General features: G+C 33.6%; 1 protein-coding gene across 1 annotated transcript in view; it reads left to right on the top strand.

The window, feature by feature from the left end:
- Positions 1-11,777, top strand: part of LOC149417277 (uncharacterized) — a 110,975-nt gene extending 99,198 nt beyond the window's left edge. Inside the window, exons 6-7 of the mRNA XM_089639970.1 lie at positions 6,898-7,147; positions 8,923-11,777. Of these exons, the coding sequence (XP_089496096.1) occupies positions 6,898-7,147; positions 8,923-8,996 (324 nt within the window). The 3' untranslated portion in view covers positions 8,997-11,777. The remainder of the gene's footprint in view (positions 1-6,897; positions 7,148-8,922) is intronic.
- The last annotated feature ends 2,832 nt before the right edge of the window (positions 11,778-14,609 follow it).

Consider the following 14,609-nt stretch of genomic DNA (forward strand, 5'->3'; position numbering starts at 1 on the left):
CTGCCAATTTCGTATTTAGCCCTCGAACGTTTTGGTAATAGATAGAGAGGTTAGAATTACTTCTCACTCTTAGAGTGTTTCGTTTTATCATTGGTTGCAACGTTTCTCCGAAAAAACCACTCATTGAATGCAACATGATTTGGCCATATGTTCGGGTCCATAAAAAATGAAAGCTTCGATTCCGGGACTCCAATCCGGAAAGAGGCGTAGTCAGCTTTGGCTGTCAATTTGACAACATCGTAAACAATTTCTTTGTTTATATTGAGAAGGAAATTTACAATATCCTCGACCGTAGTGTTGACATCGAATTGCCAGGCATGAATATACTTGCGCCTTTCAACGGCTATGAGGCCTTTATGCTCAGTCGCGGTACCATGAAGTACTGGTCGTCTTTTTTTTCTATGCGTGACTCGGCGCCAATTGGGGTTAGCCGAAGTGGAGGTATAGGCTTCTGTTTCCGATTTGGATTCTGCTGTATCGGTTTCTGCAGTCTTCGATGTTATAGTATCGGTAGGTTGGGCAACGGGAGTTGACATCTTCTTCGGTTTAGATGGGCCGAACATCGGAACCGATGGATCTGGAACAGATGATGCCATTGAAGCATATGTTGTAGCAGGTTGAGGGTCTACTTCCGATTTGCCCTTTTTTGTAGCAGATCTCGTGGTAATCTTACGAGCGTTGGGGCAGCCGACTAAGGCAGCTTGGGTTGTGGCAGGCGGTGGGCTAGCCGCTCTGTTTGTCTGTACGTCGCTGGGCCCCGTTGGGAGCTGCGGGGCGGAGGGGGGCGAGCGTAGTAAAGTAGTGACCGCTAGTACGGCGGCGGCAGGCGCGGCGGGCAAGACGCGCGGGTCCGGGGGGATCGGACCTGCGGCGTTCGACGAAAAGACACTGCATGTACATGTACACATTTTAACACTACCGACATACGTTGTCAGTAAATTTTTAAGGGAATTCTGTTCCCTTTCAAAAAACAACATTTTGTCACTCAAACTTTCAATCGTTTTCGTTAGTAGGTGAAGCCCAATCAAAATTTCGTTACTGTCACCCATTTCGGTTAATTATCAAGCGCTGATAATAGGAAACAGAAACAAAATTTTAGCGCGACAAAAAAGACGTGCGTTCCGGGCGATATAGAATAATCAACAATTGTTTCGTGTGCGTGATATGACCACCCGAAGAAAGACTAAGACAGACCAAGTCTGTGGCATTTCCCATCCCTTTTCTTTCCTTACACCTGCATTACTACACCTGTGTACCCTAGTGAGACAGATATCGAGAAACACCTGTTACAAAGTTGTATACACTTTAAACCAGGGAGACAATAGAAAGACAATAGAAAGTGTAGGTACAGCTAAAACTTTAACTAAAACTACCGAATCAGGTCTACGCGCACCGCTTGTCGCGTTTTAATAATGGAACAAATTTTGACTAGATATTAATTAGTACGCAGTAGCGCCTCTCATTATTGAAACTCAAGTTGCTATCAGTTTTCAACGGTGAAGTAACCAGTCCCTCGCAAATCGCCAGCGCGTTTCAGTTGCCCACAGATATGTCAGTTTTCAAGAATTTTAAAATTTGTTTATGCCTAAGAGCTGAGATTACGATATGTCCGAGCAGAAAAACATTATATTTGTTCAGGCTTCCTGATTATGCAAGAAAAAAAGGATTCTTCATCATCAGTAGATTCTGCAGACATTTTTTAATGCAATATGATGGTGACAGATGACATCTGAGTGTTCTTCTTCATTCTATGGTTAAAAAAGCTTAGAAAATTTGTGAAAGTGTAAACTTTAGTAGCGCCGTAAGAGAAGCTCGACAGCCAGTTTGCAACCAGTTTCGGTTTAGTTTCAGTTACCCCGTGAGCGGATGGACTAACTTATACATAATCGGTTTGTCAATATCTTTGCAGCTGATAAATATTTTTTTTCTTCATTCAAACAAAAATGTGGCTAATTTCCTTTTTAGTCAATAATAAAAATCGAAACGTAGAGATACAATGTATCTCATTTGTTTTATAGATTCCACTTGTTTTCAAATCAATGTATGTTACGGCGATGCACTACGTAGTAATTTAAAATCATGTGTTTTTGGTGTGAAAATTTGGTTGCCTAGAAATGTTTCAGATGCTTTAATTAAATACTGCGAGTAGAATACATCCTGGCCTTTGAAATAATTGAGGTATTTTTTAGATAAGTGTTTTTATAAGCTCAGAAAAAAATAATGCATATGCCTATGAAAACTGCTTTTAAGTTCAAAATCTCCTACTTACGAACCCATTCGGTTATGGTTTTTTGTATAATGTGGCAAATAAAGTTATTTATAAAATGATGGAAAAATATTTAAATATTTTATATTGCCTGAACGTCCACAAAATAAAATAAAAGGCACTTTTTGCCATGTTTTTTTCTTGCATAAATCAAAACAGGTGGATGGTGTGAAGCGGGAATTTAAGCCTTATCGCCATCTACGTAAGGTGTGTTATTGATAGCGGCTCGATTCTAAATATTACACGATGTAGTTCATCGCCTTAATAATATCATAATTTAATCTTCATTGTAAGTTAATACTGCATTTTACTGATGATCTAAAATGTTAGCAACTTCACAATTTTTTTTTTAATATGTAATTTCATCGTTATAATCTATAATGATCACCTTATCTTACAATAATTATTTTTTCATACTTTTTTAAACTGCATAAATTAGTAGGTACACGGAGAAAAATGACTATTGCTTGGTCTTTAAGAATTTTTTCAAACTATTTGCAATTCCGATTAAAATCGTGATGAATTGACATATTTCCTGATTGTTACGAATTCGTAAATCTTTTGTATTACATCGAAAATTCTTTGTGTCGTGAAGATATATTAGCTAGGCAAATCGATAAAACACTCTATTAATATATAATAATCTTTTATTACTAAGGCCTGCTAATTTATCGAGAGGGAAAAAACGATATCTCTCCACATAGATAGGCAAAAAAATGGAATAACTTAACAATATAAAAACTTTTAAATACTTATACTATAGACTCACTTAACAAATATAAAAACTTGTAAAATTTTTTAAAAGTTTTCCATTTCCACACAAAAGAACAATATCACAAAAAGTTTGACATTGCAAATATCTGACAAAAAAATCTAGGTGCTTGTATGTTTGCTATTCTAAAAATGTCCATTCGAAGTAAACTTATTTTCCTCCTCATCCGTAATTCATAGAAAATTGACACTTCAATCCAACGTAATGTGTCAATTTCCCTACGCATGACACACAGTAGGACATTTTCTGAGAAATTATATAAGGAATATGTGCATAGTGATTCAGCACTCTGGCCCATTCACGTAAATAAAATATTCTTACGATTGTCAGTTGCGAAACTACGTATTATTCATACGGTTTTATAACTTACGTAGGTATTTTCGTAGGTGGGCGAATCGATACGACAAAATATAATACAGCAAACAAATTCAAATCGCCTTAGGCCCTTTTGGGTTTTGAAATAGTTTAAGTGTGAATAATCAAAATATTCATACTTTATAAATATTTCATTGATTCCACAAGGAGTTTATTAACTATTGGGAATACAATAAGGTCGTCCTAAAGGTAAATTGTGTTTTATATTAAGATTTGAATTTTTTGAAAATACTGGATTGTATCAAGATATTAGCCTAAAAGCGTGTGACGTCCACGGGGCAAGCGCGGAGGTGCTTCAGCACTGCCATTCACTTTATGAATTGTACTGCATGTAACTTCAATAATTCATAACTCAATCTAGTATGTATAATTGTGACAATTATGCCACTGTTTCAGGGCTAAGACACATTACCCTATATTATGCGCGCATAAATTGGGCGTGGTATGTACGTATTACAAGTTGGGCTGACAAACTACGTTATATCTTCCTCAGAAGAGGGGGTCAGATCAATTGGGGAACTGCCGCGGAATATCATTTCTTTGTATGGGAGCCTTCACTTTGACAGATGAGAGCTGCGTAATTACGGTGCTCCGTAAATTCTTCTGACCCCTTCTCCTACCGTAGGTAATAACCGTATGAATATTAGTCGCATAATATTGCCTGACTAGCAGATCACAGCTCATATAGTCACCACGCCCACATTTATAGCACACCATCTTTTTATGTGTGACGGTTCGTTATGGGATTGTATCGCGAGCAATTTGGAGTTTTAACTTATAGCGTAATTTTTCACCCCCTCAAGGCTACAATTCAGTTAAAAAATAGATTACACACCGATGGTAACTGTTCCACTAATGTTACTTATTTTTTAATATGTCCCTACTAAAGTTTAAATCTCTACTTATTAAATGATTTAGCTGTGTATATTTTAACGAGGCAACGGCATAAAAGGTTTTTGGTTTTTATTTTTCTTCTTCCTTTGATTTCATTTACTTAGTACTTATGCATTGTTTTATTTTCTTTCTATATTTTCTATTATTTTCACTATGACTATAAATAATTATCCAGTACATAAATGGCCCTTGTACCATTAGTTCTTTGGAAATTAATAAAACTAATTAATAACTCTTAAATAAACCATTTTACTAAAGAAGAAGATTTTGCTTATTATCCAAACGAAATATGAAACAGAATAATAATAATAATACATTTTCATAAAATAAAAATAAAACAGCAGACGATCTCATTCAAATGTATACTATTATACTTTGGTTTATGTATATAAATTTAATTAAATACAAAATTATCTCAAAGAAAACCTTATTTTTAATATGAAACAGAAAATTGTTTCGTTTTTCTAAGCTCAAATACTCTAATTATGAGCTTTTGTTCACATAATTATTTCAGCTCATTACTAATATGAGCAATGAAAAATCTAAAGATCTAAAGATTCAATATATATATTTAATGTAAAAAAAGATCTCTAGCAGGTGTGTTAAAACCTAAACGAAGCCGGGTGGTACTTTATAGTCGTTAATAATGCCGTATTTTAAAATGAATATTTTCGTTATATAATTTACCTATAAACATACATATTTTAATTGATTTAAAAATACCAAATTCAGGCTCTACGAGAGAGATTCCAGTTTTTTTTAACATTAACCCAAGACAGAATGATGACAACAAAAATTCCTCAGGCCATACGTCATCTTTGGGGATGCTGTATGGAGGTGATTTTCAAGAAAGGAAGTTCTGGGAAGGAAAAAGTTACGAGAAGTGGGTAGGAATCTAGGGGCAGTGTGTACTGAAGTGACGGACTTGAATACCACCGCCAAGAACTGAACACACCTTACCCGAAGAACCAGAGCACATTTGCCAAGCCACAAGCCTTACCACTTTTCGTAGGACATGTGCTTTATATGTGTGGCGTCGAGAAGAATCCAGATTAACTAATTAATAATAAACCGCTCGACCTACTTAGTACATACTCCCGAGTTACGTACCTGCAGCCGAAATAAGTAAACAAAACAAAGCAACCTACCGGCAACAATACGATCGCGCAGTCGTACTGCCATATTACGACAACTCGCCAGAAGGTTCGAGTCTACCGCTTATGCATAATTGCCGCGCTGTCGAAGATTCCTGAAACACCTAGACTGTGCGAGTGCCTCTAAAAAATAATTTTTGATTGTTGAACATAATCACCGATATTATTTTACCTAGATATCTTATATAATGTAATTTTGTGTATTTATCTTTTTCTCTTAAAATGTAGTTGTTATTTTTTGTACATTGTATTTTTTGTATTTTCTATATTTTCCTACTAGATGTATAAAAAAATTTGCGTAAATCCAAATAAAGATTCAAAAACAAAACAAAACCAAACGTATAAAACCACTTGGAGTTATGGCCACCCATGGCAGAAGTAGGTTAACCAATAAACGGTTTCCGAAGCGGTGGTTCCCATACCCGCCTTCCAAATTATAAATATTTCCAGAGGCAAAATTAGTACCAGAAAAAAATATTTCTTTTCTACAAAATATGTAAGTACTGTTATAATAAAAAGTCATCTAATGTGCTATTTGCGCTATTTAAGAGAAAGTTAGATTATTGGAAGCTAACATATAGGTTATATTAAAAACATAAACATATTTACCTCGGCTACTCTCTCGGGTATGATTACCGGTAGCCATTTTGAAGACTCTTAATCTCAGGATGGGTTTTGGCCATCTCCTAAGAAATTATCTCAATTAAAAACACCATTTATAGGTATTACTGATACGGGATAATCTTAAAACTATTCGGTTAAACAATTCTAGACTGGAAGTTACGGGCTGTGTGATTATTTTATAGGTATCATTAGGTGAAATCGATGGGACGCTCCGGTTACTGATCAGGTATTGACGTGATGTTTTCGTTAAGTCTTCATAGCGTGGTTCTATCTCTCTATAGGTAGAGTAAATCTGCAATAACTATGCATTCGGCCTCGCCGCTTATGCGTGGTTAAACCCGGCGGGCAGCAGAGCGTCTCGAGTCTGCACGCTCCTGTTTCTCGGGTTCTTACTGAAGAGAAGTCCTCCGGTCTAGCGTCTTCCCGCCTCCCCTCGTCTCTGTATCCACCTCCTATTTATTTTCTCGACTCTAGCTTTTTCATTGCTTTTATGAGCATGATTTTGCATGATCCCCTCTACATTGTCAATCGCACCGTATTGGTAATCTTTGTGTTTACACGTGACCAAGGCATGTTCTACTCTGTTTGGCCTTGTGACCGATGTGGTGGCGTGTCATCTATGATTTGTAGTCGTGGGAATGCTTGATTAACGGAGGATTTGGGTAATTCATAACAGTACCTGTCCAAACATTAAAATGATACTGAATTATTCAATAATAGTTCTCCAGTTTGAAAAAGTCTAGTCGCCCATGGATATCAGCTGATTTATACTATACTAATTCAGTTGGTAAACAATAAAATCTTTTCCGCAGGTGACTCAGAAAGAGTTTATCACGACACAGGAGGAGCTGCGGGATGGCGATATGCTACGTAGCGCCTCCACGCTGAGAATCTACCTGTCCAAGGTGCACTTCAAGGGACGCGGCGCTGGCACGCTCGCTGTGCGCTGCACGGCCATGCTGGGCAGCATCGCGGACACTGCGCGCTCCTTCGACACGACCGTCAACCTGATCTCGCCCATGCCGCTGCATAATCAGAAACTGGAGTGGCCCAGCTCTAGGGGTGAGTTCACACTTCAATTAGAACTTTTTACACATTTTATTAGTCAATTTGAACATCTTCACAAATTCTGGTAGTCGATTCGGACATTTTCACAGATTTCATTTTTCAATTACTAAATATATACATATTCTAGCTATCAATTTGAACATAAAATGTTCACTCTATTCATTTGTAAATTCGAAGAAATGTTCATACATTTTAATTTTCAGGTCAAATACTTTCACACATTTTAATTATAAATCAAACAAAACGTTAAAATATTCGATTTTCAAAAAAAAACAGATTATTTTTTTAACAAGTTCTGCTGTTTAGTTAATATTACCTGAAGGCATTATCAAACAAGAAGGCGAACTCTGTGTATTGCGAGCCAAAGCGTTAGCCTTACCAAGAATCATGAGATCGAACCATCCGCAAGTCGCGCGAATTTCGCGCCGTTTGCGTAAACGCAGCGTAACAAACGTTTACACATTTTAGTTCTCAATTCTACACAATGTTCAAAATTTTATTCATCAATTCGAACACATTTTTTTTATTTCTTTTTACGTAAAATTAGATAATAGATTGACTGTGTAAATATGTCACTTTTTTAACCAATACTTTTCATAGTGTACTATGAAAAGTATTGGTTATCGGAAGTGTAATGTTGTCACTGTCCCACTAACGTCTCTGTCACGATAATCTACGACTTTCTAATCTTTAAAATTATTAAACGATTAAATTTAATAGAGATATCTTTTTCTTTGTGTCCGATTGACAAAACGTTTGTGAAAATTATTTTCACCTGACACCAGACATGTGTCTTACTTACAGAAGATTCGATTGACAGGCATAAACTAACACACTAAGTATAGTGAAAAACTGAGCATGCAACACATTTTCCAAATAGTTTTAAAATATATATTATCACAAGAAAAAAACTTTCTAAAGAAGGACGTAAAACACGGTGCACTTTTCTATATTTAATTTTTAAATATAGTTTTGTCAGTTTAACATTTTTTTTGTAATGTACATTATTTGTTACTTTTTTTTTATATTTCACCTGTTCATAAAAATAAAACTCTTCAAAAACCAAATGTCTACACATTGTTTCATGGTTAATGTCGAAGGAATACAAAAATATTTTTGACTCCTATTTCCAAAGCAACAGTATTTGAATTATTTTTGTTAATTGTAATATTTATGAAGCCGTAGGTACTTATTTTTTGTAGTAAAATATTTAACTGAAGGTTTTTGACTTAAAACATATAAATGTTGGTAAAAAATGGCGTGTGACGTAATAAAAAATAATTATTTTCGTGAAATTCAACGCTTTCAATTCTTGAAAAAAATACAAATTACTCTGATGAATGACTTCTACAATACGTCGATTCACATCAAAAAAACCTTTTTCGTGTAACAGTTGTAAAGTTTTGTAACTCTTTGTAACGTTTTGTAACGTTTTGTTACGTTTTGTTACGTTTTGTAACGTTTCGTAACGTTTTGTAACGTTTTGTTACGTTTTGTAACATTTTGTAACGTTTTGTTACGTTTTGTTACGTTTTGTTACGTTTTGCTACGTTTTGTTAAGTTTTGTAACGTTTTTACCTTGCTTATACTGTAATCAAATCTTCTAGCTTAGCATTATTAAAACAAGGCAGTAGCGCATAATGTAAAATGTATAATTTTAATAATTTACGAACACTATGCTAAATTTATTCGTGAATCTGAAGTTCTTCATTACCTATATAAGGAGCTACTTGAATCCAACGTATTTTAATGAAACAATTTCTTTCCAGGTACGGCGGCCTCGTCGTTAAATTTATTCATACCCTTCTCAAGCCTAATCATATTGCTGAAGAAGATGTTTTAACGCAAAAATGGTGTCAGAGGCGGTGATTTATGAATATTTTTCCCTACAATAATCCAAAGACAGTCTGTAAAAGTTATTATTAATAATAATGGCCGGGCTGGAACGATAAATTAACGCCGAAGGATTGTTAAAAGTGATAATTTAGGTACAAATGTAAGTGAATATCAAAGATATGCTAATTTTAATGACATGTTTTCTCATTGATAATAATTTATCTGACTTAGCGAAGAGTGCTAGAAATTCATTGACTCGAAAAAAATCTTCTACAAAGCATGTTTCATACGGTGACCGGATAACTCAATCAAAATGATAACTCAATCAAAATGACAACTCAACATCCCTTTAAATGGTGATATTAAGTCTTGAAAAGTGATGAAACAAAAACTAGGTTAAGTAAGTTAGGTTTATATGTTTGTTTTGTTCATTGCTTTTTACAACTTTATATCACTTTTAAAATAATGTTGAATTGTCACTGTGTTGAATTATCATGGAACCGTTTTATATCAATGATAATGAAAACAATGGAGATGGGCTATGAACAATAAAGAATGTTATACAAAACCGCGCGCACAAGTGTCATCATCATCGTTCACTCATACATGCGCACAGCGGCGCTCGTCAATTGTTTCTAACGGTTCCATGATACCTCAACATAGTGGCAAATCAACACACCTTCGATAAGTGAAATAAAATCATTAAAGGTGATGAAAAATAAATTAAAAAACAGCCTACAAAACTAACGTAACCTATAAAACCTAGTTTTTGTTATAACTTTTCGAAGGTGTGTTAATTTTTCACTGTGAGGAGTCCGTTCGGGTAAGTCATGATGGGTGACAGTCGGCATGCTCCCATGCCAATACCACATTTACCTTTGTTTCCAGTATCTATGTTTCATTCTGTTTAATTGTGGTCTTCACAAAAAAATAAAAAACCATTATGATAGAAGATGTAACATTGCTAAATAAAGTCATAAGTTAATTTTGAGTGAAGAAAAGCTGTAAAAGTTTTGTTATGTGTAACATTGTTCATGCAATAGTTTGCCAAACTTTTAATGGTGTAGGCTGGGTGAATTAATACTATGAGTAATTAAAACCATCCAATTAACCAACCAAATCCGTATAAGTTAAAAAGTTTTTGGAAGACATTCATTCACTTTGTGGACGGATTATATTACCTATGGGATATTAATTATAATTGAAATCATAAAAAAAAACATTACAGCAGAATGAAAACACCCTTATCAAAGGAATATTTTATTCAAGCTTTGTTTGCATAGAATAAAGAATAACACTAAAAGTGCTTTCCATACAAATTAAAATGGAAACAAATGTTTCAGATAGCCTAATAGTCCAATCTCACTTACATCAAGACCTCCTAGATCACAAGGCCGGGACACTGAATCAAATCAGCCTATTAACTTGTATGAAAACCTCCAAAAATGGGTTTTTATTTATTTTTTAAATTGACAAAAACATTTTAACAAACAAGAATAAATTAAAAAAAAAAAATTAAACGAATTCTCCTTGTAAGATCCCAAACAAATTAGAAGGCTGGTTTGAATGAGTGTCCCGGCCTTGTGATCTAGGGATCTAGGAGGTTTTTCTTTCACGAGGCCTATAATGAATGATTTGACAAATTTTATAACAAACTGTCAGTAAAGCACAAATAAGTTATGAGAAATTCTGAACACGTGTTCTCCAAAATAATGCGTTGAACACGTGTTCAGATATATTCCGAATAACTAATATTTTATTAGGAAATGGTCGTGTAGTCACATTTTTAACAGTATCTTGATAAAAAACCTTACTATTTTTTCTTCCTGCAGTTTTGTATTGGAAATATAAGCATTGATTAGAGAAATATTTGAATCACGAAACACACCAACAAAGCACTACTCGTGTTATTCTCTGTTTGTTCATAACTTAACTGCACACATAGCGTGCATCTTTAAAAGAAGTTTTTTTTTTAAATTTCATGTTTTTAAAAACCTTTTGGGTTTGTTTTTTGAAATAATTCCTTATTATATAATTGAACAGCTCAAGTACCTACATATTTTTCAATTATTATTTTGTTTTTGTAAATAAGATATGATTGAAGATGTTTATTAGGGTTAGATTAACTTTAACTATTGAATGTAATTATTTTATCTTGTAAATTCACGAATAAAAGCAAGCACACCTAAAACGCGAGATAGCATCTTGAATGTTTTATTAATAATTATTTATCTAAATTATTGTATTTTTATATCAAATTAGTTATAAGCCAATACAAGATTAAAACTATATTCGGTATATCAAGTTCAATTATTTATCCACTGCAATTTTGTAAAATATAGATAAGTACACAATTACATAAATATTAATCTATTTATTATTTTAACAAGTTACCAAAGTTATTTTACCATTATAAGTTCAGTGTGTTTGAGGCACTGAAGAGATAATGTAATGGAAGTGTGATGTGGGCAAATCCGCCCGAAGTGAGCTCAATTCTTTAGTACTTTTGGTGAAATTGATGAAACATTTTCAAATATCGAGATTCTTTCTACAACAGTAAATCAATTTCATTGATCCATCTGAGTCCTAAGAGTCGAAAGGTGTTATGTTATTTCTTTGAAATCAGAATAGATCACACTTCTAAGAATCATTTGTTCAGTGGTTAGAGGTATCTTAAACTTAAGTATAATTAAAAATAAATTTAGGAAAATTTTCTGTATATAATTTTATTATATTATAATGAAATGCATGTAAATACAAACTTATAATAAATAAATCTTTAAAAATATATATTTTTTATTATTTGTTTTCCAACAACTATTTTAAACTATAAATATTTTAGCCCCAATTATTACGCACTTAGTAAATAGACTTATTACTCAAGCAGAAATACCTGATGATCTAAAGTGTGCTATAATTAGACCTATTTACAAAGGTGGAGTACACTCAGAGATAGGAAACTATCGACCTATCAGTATCTTGCCTGCACTTGAAAAAATCTTTGAAAAATATATTTCTTTAAAATTAAACAAATACTTACAGAAATTTTCCATTATAGACAAAAATCAATATGGCTTTCAAAAGAAAAAGAGTACTGAAATATTATTACAGGATTTCTCGAATTATGTAAATAATGAATTAAATAAAAAAATGCATGTTTTAGTATTATTTATCGATAATTCCAAGGCGTTTGACACAATTAATCCGCAAAAATTATTAAATATTCTAGAAGCAATAGGAATCAGAGGAAATCTACTAAATTTATTTAAAAATTATCTATCTAATAGACATATCTGTGTAAAAATATTTGAAAAACTGAGTGGGAAAAAAAAAATGTACGCCGGTGTCCCGCAGGGGTCAATTTTGGGACCCACCCTCTATATAATATTTGTATCAATAATGAGTAAACTATTCTCACATGTTAAACACTTTGTATATGCTGACGACACGGCACTGGTCATATCGGATGAACAATTATATACTGCGATTAAATATATGCAAGAAGACTTTATATCTCTGATTAAATGGTGTCATGACGTAGGATTAATTATAAATACAAAAAAAACTAAACTCATGCACATAAGATCTCCACATGCAAAAGTTTCCATCATGCCTGAAATAATTTCTCATAACTTTACCTGCATCCATCAAAATATTGTGCAGCCCTGCTCATGCGAAACGATTGAGCTAGTAAACGAATATGTTTATTTGGGCGTGACTGTTGATTGCTACTTTAAATGGGACATACAAATACACAAAATTTGTAAACGGCTGCGGGCGATAGTGGGTAGAATATACAAATTGAAGTGTTTCGTTCCTGTGAATACCTTAAGAATTATTTACATGTCACTCGCGGAATCAACTTTAAGATATGGAATAACCACTTGGGGACATTCTTGCAAAACAAATTTAAATTACGCACAATCAATACAAAATTCTATCGTTAAATTACTAGTTAAAAAAAATATTTTTTCGCAAAGACGAAACATTTCACTTTTGTATCAAAATTTAACAGTTTTGCCGGTGCAGGCCTTATTGTGGTATAAAATATTAATTCAGCACATATCTGACTCTGAGTATAAGAGGAAAGTTGAACATGGGCACAATACTAGGTTCACAAAGAATGAAGGCATGCTTGTACCTAAACATAACAATAAATACGGACAGCGAACCCTTGAGTATAATGTGCCTAAAATATATAATATGCTACCTGGTAATATTAAGAAATGCGAATTTCCAAATAGAGTCAGATATTTGCTGAAAACGTGGCTACTAGGTAGAAATAATTTGTATTAGGCGATTTAATGTGTAAGTTTATTGTTATTGTATAAATGGTCTAAGTTGTAATCTGTAAAAAGTTGTAATAAAAATCCTGTTTGACAAACTACTTAACTGTAGTTTAACGGGATATATATGAAATAAAAAAAAAAAAAAAATTTAAAAAAAAAAAAAAAAAAAAAAAAAAAAAAAAAAAAAAAAAAAAATGATCCATCGACTAAGTGATAAAATCATTTGCCCAGGACATGGAAAATATGGATATACTTTTCAGATCTGATCTGATGCTGAACACTGCAAGACTGTCTGAAACGTTGACTGAAGAAATAAGAGGAAGCCTTCTTTTTAAACCCACAAATGTCAACCATCGTGATACTAACCATCATTATAATTAAAAATGAATATCAACCACCGATTGATTTAAAACCACTTGGTCTAAATTTTAATGTATTTATTCGTAGATACATTGCTGTATAAAAGGCCTCGTGTAAGGGCGCCAGTGCTATATAATAGGCCCCTGTATCCGTGCAATACACGATAGGTGGCAGTGCAATATTTTCAACGTGTTTCAGTAATGAAAAAAGCGGCTTTCCTAAGCTGGAAGCCACGGCAACATAATTAGAAATGTAGGGTTTGAGTACCAATCGATCGAAATTACCTCGGACAAGCTCATTCAGAGACCTGATATCGACTCCCACTTAAGCCGGGAGGTCAGTTATCAACTTCTGCCAAATCACTCAGAGTGAGACAGGTGTTCAGTAATGACAAAAGAGTTAATTTTAAGTTTTATTATGGCAGGGCTACGTTACAACAATAAACAAAGTAAACATCACAGGCACAAAGTATAATTACTAACTAATTGTGATCTCTCTCTCTCTGAATATAAGTTGCGAAATTGATATTGAGTTTACGATAGCACATGAATAAGAGGTAGAAAAGCCAAGCTTACATAGTTTTCTTCTATCGGAGATGGAATGTGAGGCCACCATTTCCTACGTGCGGTTGGCAAAAACGTATGTATTACGAATAACAAAAAAATGTAAAGTTTTATCGTTGAAGACAATATTAACGAATTTGAAACGAAAATTTGAAACAGAAAAATTAGAAAAAAGATCTAGGAATTAAACCCAATATCTCAGCCTTGCCTGGGTTTCGCTCTAAGACCGAACTAATCTTATTTCTTTCGGTCGTATTTAACTGAATCGTACTTCGACTAAGAACTACCAACATCATCTTCATTTACTTAACGCATATTTTTATTGGCTGCTATCTTTATGTATGATTGCAATATTCTTCCTGAGCCTATAAAAATATACGTTAAGAAAATGAAGACAATGTTGGTAGT

The sequence above is a fragment of the Hesperophylax consimilis genome, chromosome 15, assembly GCF_061612785.1.
Source record: "Hesperophylax consimilis isolate HC1 chromosome 15, BYU_Hcon_1.0, whole genome shotgun sequence".
Classification (NCBI taxonomy): domain Eukaryota; kingdom Metazoa; phylum Arthropoda; class Insecta; order Trichoptera; family Limnephilidae; genus Hesperophylax; species Hesperophylax consimilis.